Source organism: Chiloscyllium punctatum, chromosome 10 (genome assembly GCF_047496795.1).
Source record: "Chiloscyllium punctatum isolate Juve2018m chromosome 10, sChiPun1.3, whole genome shotgun sequence".
NCBI lineage: Eukaryota > Metazoa > Chordata > Chondrichthyes > Orectolobiformes > Hemiscylliidae > Chiloscyllium > Chiloscyllium punctatum.
Window position 1 is genome coordinate 23,588,500 of NC_092748.1, and position 13,217 is coordinate 23,601,716.

At 43.8% G+C, this 13,217-nt stretch overlaps 1 protein-coding gene across 1 annotated transcript in view; it reads right to left on the bottom strand.

Moving 5' to 3' along the window:
* The window catches only part of senp2 (SUMO specific peptidase 2), a 118,636-nt gene that overhangs the window by 61,799 nt on the left and 43,620 nt on the right, over positions 1–13,217 (bottom strand). Inside the window, exon 8 of the mRNA XM_072578689.1 lies at positions 5,901–6,001. Within this exon, the coding sequence (XP_072434790.1) occupies positions 5,901–6,001 (101 nt within the window). The remainder of the gene's footprint in view (positions 1–5,900; positions 6,002–13,217) is intronic.

Below are 13,217 nucleotides of genomic sequence, written 5' to 3' on the forward strand. Positions count from 1 at the left end.
TGTTAACTCTGTTGCTCTTCCACAGATGCTGCAGGACCTGCCTGGTTTTATCGAGCATCTCGGTTTATTTCAGATGTCCAGCAGCTGCATTTTGTTTGATTTTATTTGAGTGGCTGAAGATCATATATATCTTCCAGAAGAACATAAGAAGTACAAACACCAATATACAGCAGATTTACCATAAGGTCTGTTTCTGTGCTGAAAGGCTGTTTCCTTTGGCTGCACAGTGTAATGGTGAGGCCAGACTCTCAGGGTAATTGGTCGGCCATTTCAGACAAAGATGTGAAACTTCTTTACTGAGGTTAATGAATTTTTAGAACTCTCTATTCCAGATGGCTGCAGCCGCATAGATGCTGAGTTGAGAATAACAGATTTTTGAAGTACAAAGGCAGCTATTTAGAAATGTAGAAAATAGGTGCAGGAGTAAGCCATTCAGTCCTTTGAGCCTGCACACCACCATTCAATATGATCATTCAATTTCAGTATCCCACTCCCACTTCTCTTTCTACTCCTTGATCCCTTTAATGCAAGGGCCATCTCCAGCTCCCTCTTGAATATAGCTATTGAACTGGCCCCAACAGCTTCCTGTGAGAGAGAATTCCACAGGTTCACAACTCTGAATGAAGAAATTCTTCCTCAATTCAGTCCTGAATGGCTTACTCCTTATTCTTGGACTCTGACCCCTAGTTCTAGACTTCCCCAACATCGGGAACATTCTTCCCGCACCTAGCCTGTCCAGTCCCACCAGGATTTCAAATATTTCTCTGAGACTCCCCACCCACCTAAATTCTAGCGAGTACAAGCCCAGTTGATCCAGTCTTCCCTCATTTCTCAATCTAATGATCCTTTGCTGGACTCACTCAATGGCAAGAATATCCTTCCTCAGACCAGGAGACTAAAACTGCACACAATACTCAAGGCGTGGCCTCACCAAGACCCTGTATAACTACAGCAAAACATCCTTACTCCAATACTCAAATCCTCTTGCTATGAAGGCCAGCATGCCATTAGGTTTCCTCACTGTCTGCTCACCTGCCTGCCTGTAATACTCCACCATGTCTGTACATCTCTATGACACTCAGGTCTCATTGCACCTCACCAAGTCACTCTGCAGCCTCTTAGCATCTTCCTCACAGCACACATTGTCACCCAGCTTAGTGTCATCTGCAAATTTGGAGATTTTGTATTCAAATTCTTCGTCCAAATCATTAAATGTATATTGTGAACAGCTGGGGTCCCACTGCAGATCCATGTGGCATCCCACTCGTCACCGCCTGCCACTCTGAAAATAACCCATTTGTTCCGGCTGTCTGCCAACTAGTTGTCTGTCCACGTCAATACATTTCCTCTAATACCATGAGCTCTAATTTTGCTTAGAATTGCATGGAACTTTGTCAAAAACGTTTTGGAAGTCCAGATACACAACATCCACTGACTCATCCTTGTCCACTCCACTGGTCACATCCTTAAGAAAATTCCAGAAGATTTGTCAAGCATGATTTCCCTTTAGTGAATCCATGCTGCCTCAGACCAATTCTGTTACCTCTTTCCAAATGCTCAATTATTACATCCTTAATAACTGACTCCAACATTTTCCCTACCACCGAGACCAACCAGCCTCTCATTCCCCATTTTCTCTCTCCCTTTTTTTTAAAAAGAGTTGGGTTACATTAACTACCCCCACCCCCCCAGTCCACTGGAACTCCTCCAGAGTCTATAGAATGCTGGAAAATGATCATCAACATGTCCACTATTTCTAGGCCACATCCTTAAATACTCGGAGTGCAGAGCATCAGAGCTGAAAATGTGTTGCTGGAAAAGCGCAGCAGGTCAAGCAGCATCCAAGGAGCAAGAGAATCGACGTTTCGGGCATGAGCCTTTCTTCAGACAGTTGCCCGAGGTGGGAACTGAACCCAGGTCCCTGGCGCTGTGAGGCAGCAGTGCTAACCACTGAGCCACCATGCCGCCCTGTTGAAGTTCATTCCTGTGTTCTTTAAACGTTTGGCAGTGTCTATCCACTGTTAATCCCTGAAGTCTCCTTGGCCAGCTCATCCTAGCCAATGCACGGCTAATACCCTTAAAGTTTGCTTTTTTAAAGTTCAGGACTCTAGTTTAATTGTGTCACTCGCCACCTTAACAAGAAATACGACCATATCATGATCACTCTTCCTCAATGGATCTTGCACCACAATGTTGCTAGCTATCCTCTCTCATTACACAATACCCAGTCCAGAATGGCTTGCTCTCTAGTTGGATCCGCAACAAGATTCGGGCAAGAAAATTGAGTTGAGGTTGAAGATTGTAACGAATGACAGAGTTGGTTCTAAGATTTATGCTGCCTTCTAAATTCCCTCCGTTAATCCAGAATCTTGGGTAAGATGCAGGATCAGGTGACCCAGCTAGAATCAATGATCTCAGCACAGCCAGTGGCTAATGTAGGTAGGGCCTCCAAGCCCTCCGTTTTTTCCTCTCCAGACGTCCCCAACAGTACCCTTCCACCGACACTCTCATTCGTTTGGTCGAACTGGTCCTCACCCTTAACAATTTCTCCTTTGAATCCTCCCACTTCCTCCAGACCAAAAGGGTAGCCATGGGCACACGTAGGGGCCCCAGCTATGCCTGTCTCTTTGTTGGCTATGTACAGCAGTTGATCTTCCGTAATTACACCGGCACCACTCCCACCTCTTGCTCCACTACATTGATGACTGCATTGGCACCACCTCGTGCTCCCGCGAGGAGGTGGAGCAATTCATCAACTTCACCAACACATTCCACCCTGACCTTAAATTTACCTGGACCATCTCTGACACCTCCCTCCCCTTCCTGGACCTCTCCATCTCCATTAATGACGACCGACTTGACACTGACATTTTTTACAAATCCACCGACTCCCACAGCTACCTGGATTACACCTCTTCCCACCCTACCTCTTGCAAAAATGCCATCCCGTATTCCCAATTCCACCGCCTTCGCCAGATCTGCTCCCAGGAGGACCAGTTCCACCACAGAACACACCAGATGGCCTCCTTCTTTAGAGACCGCAATTTCCCTTCCCAAGTGGTTACAGATGCCCTCCAACGCATTTCATCTATATCCCGCACTTCCGCCCTCAGACCCCACCCCTCCAACCGTAACAAGGACAGAACGCCCCTGGTCCTCACCTTCCACCCTACCAACCTTCGCATAAACCAAATCATCCGCCGACATTTCCGCTACCTCCAAACAGACCCCGCCACCAGAGATATATTTCCCTCCCCACCCCTTTCCGCCTTCCGCAAAGACCGTTCCCTCCGTGACTACCTGGTCAGGTCCATGCCCCCCTACAACCCACCCTCCCATCCTGGTACTTTCCCCTGCCACCGCAGAAACTGTAAAACCTGTGCCCACACCTCCTTCCTCACCTCTATCCAAGGCCCTAAAGGAGCCTTCCACATCCATCAAAGTTTTACTTGCACATCCACCAATATAATTTATTGTATCCGTTGCTCCCGATATGGTCTCCTCTACATTGGGGAGACTGGACGCCTCCTAGCAGAGCGCTTTAGGGAACATCTCCGGGACACCCGCACCAATCAACCACACCACCCTGTGGCCCAACATTTCAACTCCCCCTCCCACTCTGCCGAGGACATGGAGGTCCTGGGCCTCCTTCACCGCCGCTCCCTCACCACTAGACGCCTGGAGGAAGAATGCCTCATCTTCCGCCTCGGAACACTTCAACCCCAGAGCATCAATGTGGATTCCACAGTTTCCTCATTTCCCCTTCCCCCACCTCACCCTAGTTCTAAACTTCCAGCTCAGCACTGTCCCCATGACTTGTCCGGACTTGTCCTACCTGCCTATCTCCTTTTCCACCTATCCACTCCACCCTCTCCTCCTTGACCTATCACCTTCATCCCCTCCCCCACTCACGCATTGTACTCTATGCTACTTTCTCCCCACCCCCACCCTCCCCTAGCTTATCTCTCCACGCTTCAGGCCCACTGCCTTTATTCCTGATGAAGGGCTTCTGCCCGAAACGTCGATTTTACTGCTCCTCGGATGCTGCCTGAACTGCTGTGCTCTTCCAGCACCACTAATCCAGATACTGGCTAATGTAGGTATATGGCTTGGTGGGAGTGGCCACGGTTGCGGTCGGGGGAACGAGATAAACAGCAAGGTTGTTACCGCCCTGTGCATACAGATACGGGATGTGTGGAGACTGTTTCGCGCGCAAGAGGAGGTCACGTGGAGACTGTTTCACGGGCAGAAGGAGGTCACATGGGGTCAGACATCCAGGAACACGAGAAGGTGGAGAATGGAGTCAAATCAACAGCCAATCAGAAGACAATCCCACCTCAGTGATTACATGACGTTTTGTACTGTATAAAAGACTGGGTCAGGGGCAGGATGGGGTCGGACTTTGTGAACTGACACACTTTGCTGTTTGTCAGGGACGGGAAGGTCTAGACCCAGAGCTCTGTATATTTTATCCACTTACTGCTAAAATAAACTAAGAGTTTGAGACTGACTATCTTCTCTTATTGCTTCATTGAAAGAACACGCAGGACTCGGCTCACACATAGAGGAAAGTAAGCTGGTAGATTGAGCCCAAGTCCAATACTAAGTAAACCTTTTGAGCCATCAGATAGCATTTGAGCTATCAGGGCAGGCTTAGAGATATGCAGTTTTTGGCTTTAGAAAATCAAAAAGAAACAATAATTGATGCCTTTACAACAAAGGTTAGACACGATTAAGCATAGCTGGTGAGAAAAGACTAAATACAAAAATATGAATTACAAAAGCATCAATTCAAAGTTAGCTAGTACCCCTGTTTCAAGAATGTTGGAATAAATGGTCAGGTTGTGCACCAAGTGGGCATTCGCTGCAAACCAATCAAAAGAGAGCTGGTGGATCTGAATACGAGGTGGTCGCATGGGGACTAATGTTGCTTGTCACTGTGATCTTCTGCAGCTTGTATTTCTCACAGCCGATTTCGAACTAAGCCAGCCAAAATTTTTTTGTCTCTCCCAGTGGTGAACAGGGTAATGATATGTGTTAAAGTGTACATGTTTGATTGACCAGTCTTTTTAATCGATCAGTTTTCATTTTTATATGCAGTTTAATAATCTCTCCTACTTGACAAAAATGCAATGGGATTAGGGTTTAATTTGCAATCCCAGAAATCTAAGGCTAGTTTTGTGCCAATTTCAGACTCAGAAATCAGTCTCAGGCAGGGGCTCAAGCTTACTCTGAACTTCACTGAGACCTGTCAGTGTCCTTTGAGCCAAATAATAAATCAAATTCTTTAGGATTAACATGTGTGGAAATGTGGACTTAGAGCTTTGTCATAAAAGTTCCACCTTACCTTCCGAATAACAATATTGTTCTTTCAGTATCAAATGTCTCAACAATATAGCAATAACATATTTATAAATTGTAGTTTATTGAATGCATCCAGGGAAAGCTTTACTTTCCTGAGGACCTATTGCTGTGTAAATAGCTATGATGTTCCTGTTAAAACTTATTTTGGATGACTAAATCATATGGAAACAAAAATCATAATTTGCCAATACAATTTACTACAGTGGTTCTTTTCCTTCCTCACCTCAAACCCACCATTAAATCACATTATTAGCCCAAAATTCTTTTGTTGGATACTATGCAGGCCAGACACTTTTTACACTATTTTTGCTTTGAAGAGCATTTACAAATGCAAACTGCAAATGTAAGGACAAAGACTCAGTGCAAGGGACAGTGAAGTTGTACAAAGTTTCACAAAGGGAATAATGATTTGGGTTTAGATTCCCCTCAGAAATCTAAATTTCTTGCTTTATACGCAAACACACACAAAAATGACTTTTCAAAATGAGCAAGAATAAATTCCTCGCCATGAAAATTGGTGAAATAGTTGTGCTTACCCAGTTTTAATGTTGGCAGTGCTATCCGATTGTTTTCACAGTCGTTAAGTCCATCGTTAGATTCAGCCTTTGTATGACGATACTGGCTGGGATTAGAACTACTGCAGAAACAATTTGAAATCTTTAAGCAATGAAGCAGTTTTGTACAAAATAGAAGGATTTTCAGAAAACATTTCATCTGGAAAATAGGAACTGCTAAGAAAAGAATGTTTCTGTATCACAGCAAAGAACTCATGTTTAAGAAAGCAAGCAAATATTGGAAATGCACAGCAGGCCCCACAGTTTCTGAAATTGTTTAGTTATTGACTCTGCATTGAAAGTGGCAGAAAAAGCTACTTAAGTGAAACTTCACAAAACAGATGGAACTTTGCTGTGTGCAATTAAACAGTGACAACATTGTTTAGCTGTCTGTAAAGTACCATGTGACATCCTGATCTTGTGAAAGTTGCAATGTCATTAAAGCGCACAGACTGAAGGGCCCATCATGTTTTCATGGGCTATTTTGCAAATGCTACCCAAACTGGTTCCATTTCCCTGCTTCCCCCCAACCCCCCAACAATGCGGCACTCATCCTATTCAAGGATTCATCCAATACCCTTTTGAATGTTTTTTTTAATTGAATCTGCTTCCACTATCCTATCAACAGTGCACTCTAGAGCATAACTCTTAGACAAGTTCTCTTCATCAGCCAATTACTTTATACTTGTGACCTCTGGTTATTAACCTTTCTGCCAGTGAAATAGTTGTTGCTACCTATTTTATCAAAGCCCCTTTTAACTTTACATACCTGTATTAAATCTCCTCCTCACCCTCTCTTTTCTGACAATAAACCATCTTCTCTAGTTTCTCCATGTAAATGAATTCCTTCAATTCTGAGTTGATTCTAGTATACCTTCTTAACAACCTCTCCAAGATTTTGAAATACTCCCTCAATTTTGCTTTCAAGAACTTATTGAAAGATTTAGCTGAGGTCTAAATAGTGATTCTATACCCTATACCTCTATTTAAAGCCAATCAGGTGGGCAAGAGTAACATGGGATGAATATGTAGCATGCATCACGGATTGTTTCTGGGAGCGGTATGTTGAACATTATCACCACGAACAGGCTATTTTAGATCCAGTAATTTCTAATGAGGAAGGATTAATAAGAGATCTCATAGATAACTCAGGATCCTCTGCGGAGATACAATAACATAGTAGAATTTCAAATTCAGGTTGAGGGACAGCAACTTTGGTTTCAAACCAGTGTCGGCAACTTAAATAAGAGCAATTACAGACATATGAAGAGAGTTGACGAAAGTGGGATGGGAAAATAGACAAAGGGGAAAATCAGTGGAAGAGCTGTGGCAGACTTTTAAACAGATATTTCACAATGCTCAGCAAAAATTTATTCTGCTCATAAAGGAGGACTCCATGAGAAAGATGAAGCTTCTGTGGTTAACAAAGTAGTCAAGGAAAGTATCCAATCAAAAGCTCAGGGAAATAAAAAGTGGCAAAACGCTATTAGATTGGAAATTTTTAGGAACTGGCAGTGGATGTTTAAAAAGCTAATAAAGATAATCTTTTTAATTATTCAATTGTGAGCTGCAGGCATTGATGGCTGGTCCAGCATTTACTGGCCGTCGTTAGTTGCTCTTCTTGAGCTACTGGAGTCCATGTGCTGCAAGCAGATCTACAATACTGTTAGGCCGTACCTGGATTTGACCCAACAACACTGAAGCCACAGTGATACATTCCCAAGTCAAGATGATGAGTGACTTGGGAAGGGTACTTGCAGATGATGTTCCTTTGTATCTGCTGCACTAGGTGGTTGTATGTGTTTAGAAGGTGCTGTCGAAGGAACTCTGATGAATTTCTGTATTGCGTCTTATAGATGTTACACACTTTGCTACTCACCAGTAGGTGGAGGGAGTGAATGTTCACAGATGTGGTGTCAGTCAAGCGGGCTGTTTTGTCCTTGGTTGTATTAAACTTCTTGAATGTTGTTGGAGCTGAACTCATCCAGGCAAGTATGTAATACAACATCACAGTCCTGACTTGTGTCTTATAGATGATGGACAGGCTTCGGGGAGTCAGGAGGAGAGTTACTCACTGCAGTATTCCTAGCCTCTGACCTGCTCTTGCAGCCACTGTATTTATATGGTGAGTCCAGTTGAGTTTATGGTGATCCCCAGGATGTTGATAGTGGGGATTCAGTGATGGTAACACCAGTGAATGTCAAGTAAATATGGCGAGATTGTCTCTTATTTGAGATGGCCATTGCGTGGCATTTGTGTGGAGTGCATTTAACTTATCACTTTTAAGGCCAGGTTTTATGGCAATGGATCATTATAAGAAAGAGTAGCTGACCCTTGAAAGATAAGCTTGAGATTTGATGATGGGAAATAGGGAAATAGCAGATAATTTAAAACAGTATTTGGCACTGGTCTTCATGATGGAGAGGCACCATAAATACCCCAAAAATATCAGATAACCAAGATGTTAATGGGTGGAAAGAACTTGTGAATGTCCCTATCACAAGGGTCAAAGCATTCGAGAAACTAATGGACTGAAGACAGACAGGTCACAAGCATTTGATGACTAAAAAGACAACCAAAAAGTCCAAACTCTGTGTTTGCTATCCACTTGCTCTTGAAGGCAAACCTACCCTACTGTAACCTGTCATTGACAGAACTGTAGCACAGGATACCACTGTAGGCCCCTTGTGCCTGCTATCGCCCACAGTGTACCCCCAATCTTGCCCTTTACCATAGCAACATGACATTGAAAAGGAATAGTAGATTTTCAAACCTGAATTTGTTCAGATTGCAGTGCAGAAAAATAATGATGTAGTAGTTATTCAATACATTGGAAAATGATAGAGACTGGAGGAAGCTGTCTATACAGCTTAGGCAGATAGAACATAGAACATTACAGCGCAGTACAGGCCCTTTGGCCCTCAATGTTGCGCCGACCTGTGGAACCAATCTGAAGCCTATCTAACTTACACTATTCCATTATCATCCATAGGTTTATCCAATGACCATTTAAATGCCCTTAAAGTTGGCGAGTCTACTACTGTTGTAGATAGGGCATTCCACACTCTTACTACTCTCTGAGTAAAGAGACGACCTCTGACATCTGTCCTATATCTATCACCCCTCAATATAAAACTATGCCCCCTTGTGCTAGCCATCACCGTCTGAGAAAAAAGGCTCTCACTGTCCAAACTGTTTAACCCTCTGATTATCTTATATGTCTTGATTAAGTCACCTCTCAACCTTCTTCTCTTTAATGAAAACAGCCTCCGTCCCTCACAATCTTTCCTCATAAGACTTCCCTCCATTCCAGGCAACATCCTATTAAATCTCCTCTGAACCCTTCCCAAAGCTTCCACTTCCTTCCATAATGAGGTGACCAGAACTGTACGTAATACTCAAGTGCGGCCGCAACAGACTATTGTACAGCTGCAATATGACCTCGTGGCTCTGAAACTCAATCCCTCTACCAATAAAAGCTAACACGCTGTATGTCTTCTTAACAACCCTATCAGCCTGAGTGGCAACTTTCAGGGATCTATGTACATGGACACAGAGATCTCTCTGCTCATCTTCACAACGAAGAATCTTACCATTAGCCCAGCACTCTTTATTCCTGTCATTCCTTCCAAAGTGAATCACCAAAGTGTGGGCGGCACGGTGGCACAGTGGTTAGCACTGCTGCCTCACAGCGCCAGAGACCCGGGTTCAATTCCCGCCTCAGGCGACTGTCTGTGTGGAGTTTGCACGTTCTCCCCGTGTCTGCGTGGGTTTCCTCCGGGTGCTCCGGTTTCCTCCCACACTCCAAAGATGTGCAGGTCAGGTGAATTGGCCATGCTAAATTGCCCGTAGTGTTAGGTAAGGGGTAGATGTAGATGTAGGGGTATGGGTGGGTTACGCTTCGGCGGGGCGGTGTGGACTTGTTGGGCCGAAGGGCCTGTTTCCACACTGTAAGTAATCTAATCTAAAAAACCTCACATTTTTCCACAGTAAACTCCATTTGCCACCTCTCAGCCCAGCTCTGCTGCTTATCTATGTCCCACTGTAACCTGCAACATCCTTCGGCACTATCCACAACTCCATCAATCTTAGTGTCATTTGCAAATTTACTAACCCATCCTTTATAGACGTTTACAAAATTAGGAGGGGCATGAATAGGATGAATAGACAAAGTCTTTTCCCTGGGATCGGGGAGTCCAGAACTAGAGTGCATAGGTTTAGGACGAGAGGGGAAAAGATATAAAAGAGACCTAAGGGGCAACTTTTTCACACAGAGGGTGGTACGTGTATGGAATGAGCTGCCAGAGGAAGTGGTGGAGGCTGGTACAATTGCAACATTTAAGAGGCATTTGGATGGGTATATGAATAGGAAGGGTTGGAGGGATATGGGCCAGGTGCTGGCAGGTGGGACGAGATTGGGTTGGGATATCTGGTCGGCATGGACGGGTTGGATCGAAAGGTCTGCTTCCATGCTGTACATCTCTATGCCTCTATGGTCACCTTCTCAAAGAACTCAATAAGGTTTGTGAGGCACCGAACTACTCTTCTTAAAACCATAAAGTCATCCCAACACCCACAAACGAAACTGCCTCAGAACATTATTTCAACAAGCCAACACACACTGCATCACAGTGGAAAATCACTTATACAATGTATTCAAAAAGAATGGGTACCCAATGAAAACAGTCTGCCGATTTCTCAGCAACAAACCCTAACAAGCAGACAAAACACATCCAGAAACCCTAGCCATTCTCCCCTACATCAAAGACATCTTGGAAATGACTGCCAGACTACTCAGACCCCTTGGCATGATGGTAGCCCACAAACCCACCAACACACTAAAACAGCAGCTAATGAACTTGAAAGACCCTATACAGGCAACGAGCAAAACTAATGTCATTTACAAAATATCGTGCAAGGACTGTAACAAACATTACATTGGACAAACAGGCAGAAAACTAGCCACCAGGATACATGAACACCAACTAGCCACAAAAAGACATGACCCTCTCTCACTAGTATCCTCACATACGGATGAGGAAGGACAACATTTCGACTGGGACAATACACTCATCCTAGGGCAAGCCGAACAAAGCCATACACGAGAATTCCTAGAAGCATGGCATTCCAACTGGAACTCTATCGACAAACACAGAGTTAGACCCCAACTACCACCCCCTGAGAAAAGGAACAGGAAGTGACTTCACCACAGGAAATAACATCACCAACCCAAAGAAACCCAAACATATAAAAAGAAAGCAGGAATTTTCAGCAATGCTTCGCCTGAGGCCCACTGAAGATGTTACCTAGTAGGGTAACGAAACGTCGGGAAATGAACCTTCCAGCTCAGCGAGTAAACCTACATCCAAAACTAAAAATTACACAACACCAGGTTATAGTCCAACAGGTTTAATTGGAAGCACACTAGCTTTCGGAGCAACGGTCCTTCATCAGGTAGAGGGCTCAATCCTAACACAGAATTTATAGCAAAAATTTACAGTGTGATGTAAATTTTGCTATAAATTCTGTGTTAGGATTGAGCCCTCCACTATCACCTGATGGAGCGTCGCTCCGAAAGCTAGTGTGCTTCCAATGAAACCTGTTGGACTATAACCTGGTGTTGTGTGATTTTTAACTTTGTACACCCCAGTCCAACACCGGCATCTCCAAATCATACATCCAAAACCATGTTGACTATCCCTAATCAATGTATTCCTCTCCAGATAATTATAATTCCTATCTCTTATAACCTTTTCCAACACTTTAACCACAACTGAAGTAAGGCTCACTGGATTATAATTTCCAGGGTTGTCTCTACTCCCCTTCTTGAACAAGGAGACAACATTTGCTATCTTCCAGTCTTCTAGCACTATTCCTGTAGACAATGATGACATAAAGATCAAAGCCAAAGGCTCTGCAATCTCCTCCCTGACTTTGCAGAGAATCCTAGGAATAATCCCATCCGACCCAGGGGATTTATGTACTGTCACACTTTCCAGAATCGCTAACACTTTCTTCTTGTGAATCTTAATCCCATTTAGTCTCATAGCCTGTATTTCAGTATTCTCCTCAACAACATTGTCTTTTTCCAGTGTGAATACCGATGAAAAATATTCATTTAGCGCTTTCCTGATCTCCTCTGACTCCACGCACAACTTCCCACTATTACCTGTGATTGGCCCTAATCATACTCTAGTCATTCTTTTATTCCTGACATACCTATAAGAAAGCTTTGAGGTTTTCCTTGATCCTATCTGCCAATGACTCTTATGGCCCTTCCTGGCTCTTCTTAGTTCTCTCTTTAGATCTTTCCTGTTGTGGTTCTGTTCGCCGAGCTGGGATCTTTCCTAACTAACCTGTAACTCTCAAGTGCCCTAACCGAGCCTTCGCGTCTTATCCTAACATAAGCCTTCTTCTTCCTCTTGAAAAGATATTCAACTTCTTAAATACACCATGGCTCCCTCACTCGACCACTTCCTGCCTGCCTGAAGGTATATACTTAACAAGGACACGCAGTAGCTGTTCCTTAAATAAGCTCCACATTTCAATTGTGCCCATCCTCTGCAGTTTCCTTCCCCACCCTATGCATCCAAAATCTTGTTAAATTGCATCATAATTGCAATTCTACTATTGCGTTCTGTCTAAGCTCAACCCATGTAAATTTTACTTCACCACAACCTATATCTTTGCTCGCAATCACACCAATGTCCCTTTTAAATGAGCAGTTCTACCCACCTCATTATTGCCTGGGCCACTTATCCATCTTAGACAACATACCAACTCCAGGTATCAATCCAATAAACCTTGTCAGAACTATCTCCAATAAATTTACACACTCCCTGAAAGATGATGATGAAAATTGCACACAGAGATGTGGTCTCACTAACTCCCTGTACAAAATGAAGCAGAACATCTTTACACTGATTTTCAATTCCTGACATAAAAAGGACAGCAGCTCTTTCGCTTTCTAGACTACATGCTGTATCTGCATACTAGTTCTCTGTCATCAATATTTCAAATCCTTTCTGCAGCCATTCTCCATTAAGTAACATTCTTGCCAAGTGAATGACTTCACATTTCCCCATATTATTCTCCATCTACAAGATATTTTGACCATTCACCAACCTTATGTATGTGTTTCCTCAAGTTCAGAGACAGTAAGGACTCATCTATCCGCTTCACCCTTCCAATGACCAATCACAATCACCCCCTACCTGCACCCACCTCTCACCTTGCCACCCTAACCTTCCCCCAGCCCCACCTCGTTTCCTCTATATTTCTGGGCTCCCTCCCCTCCTC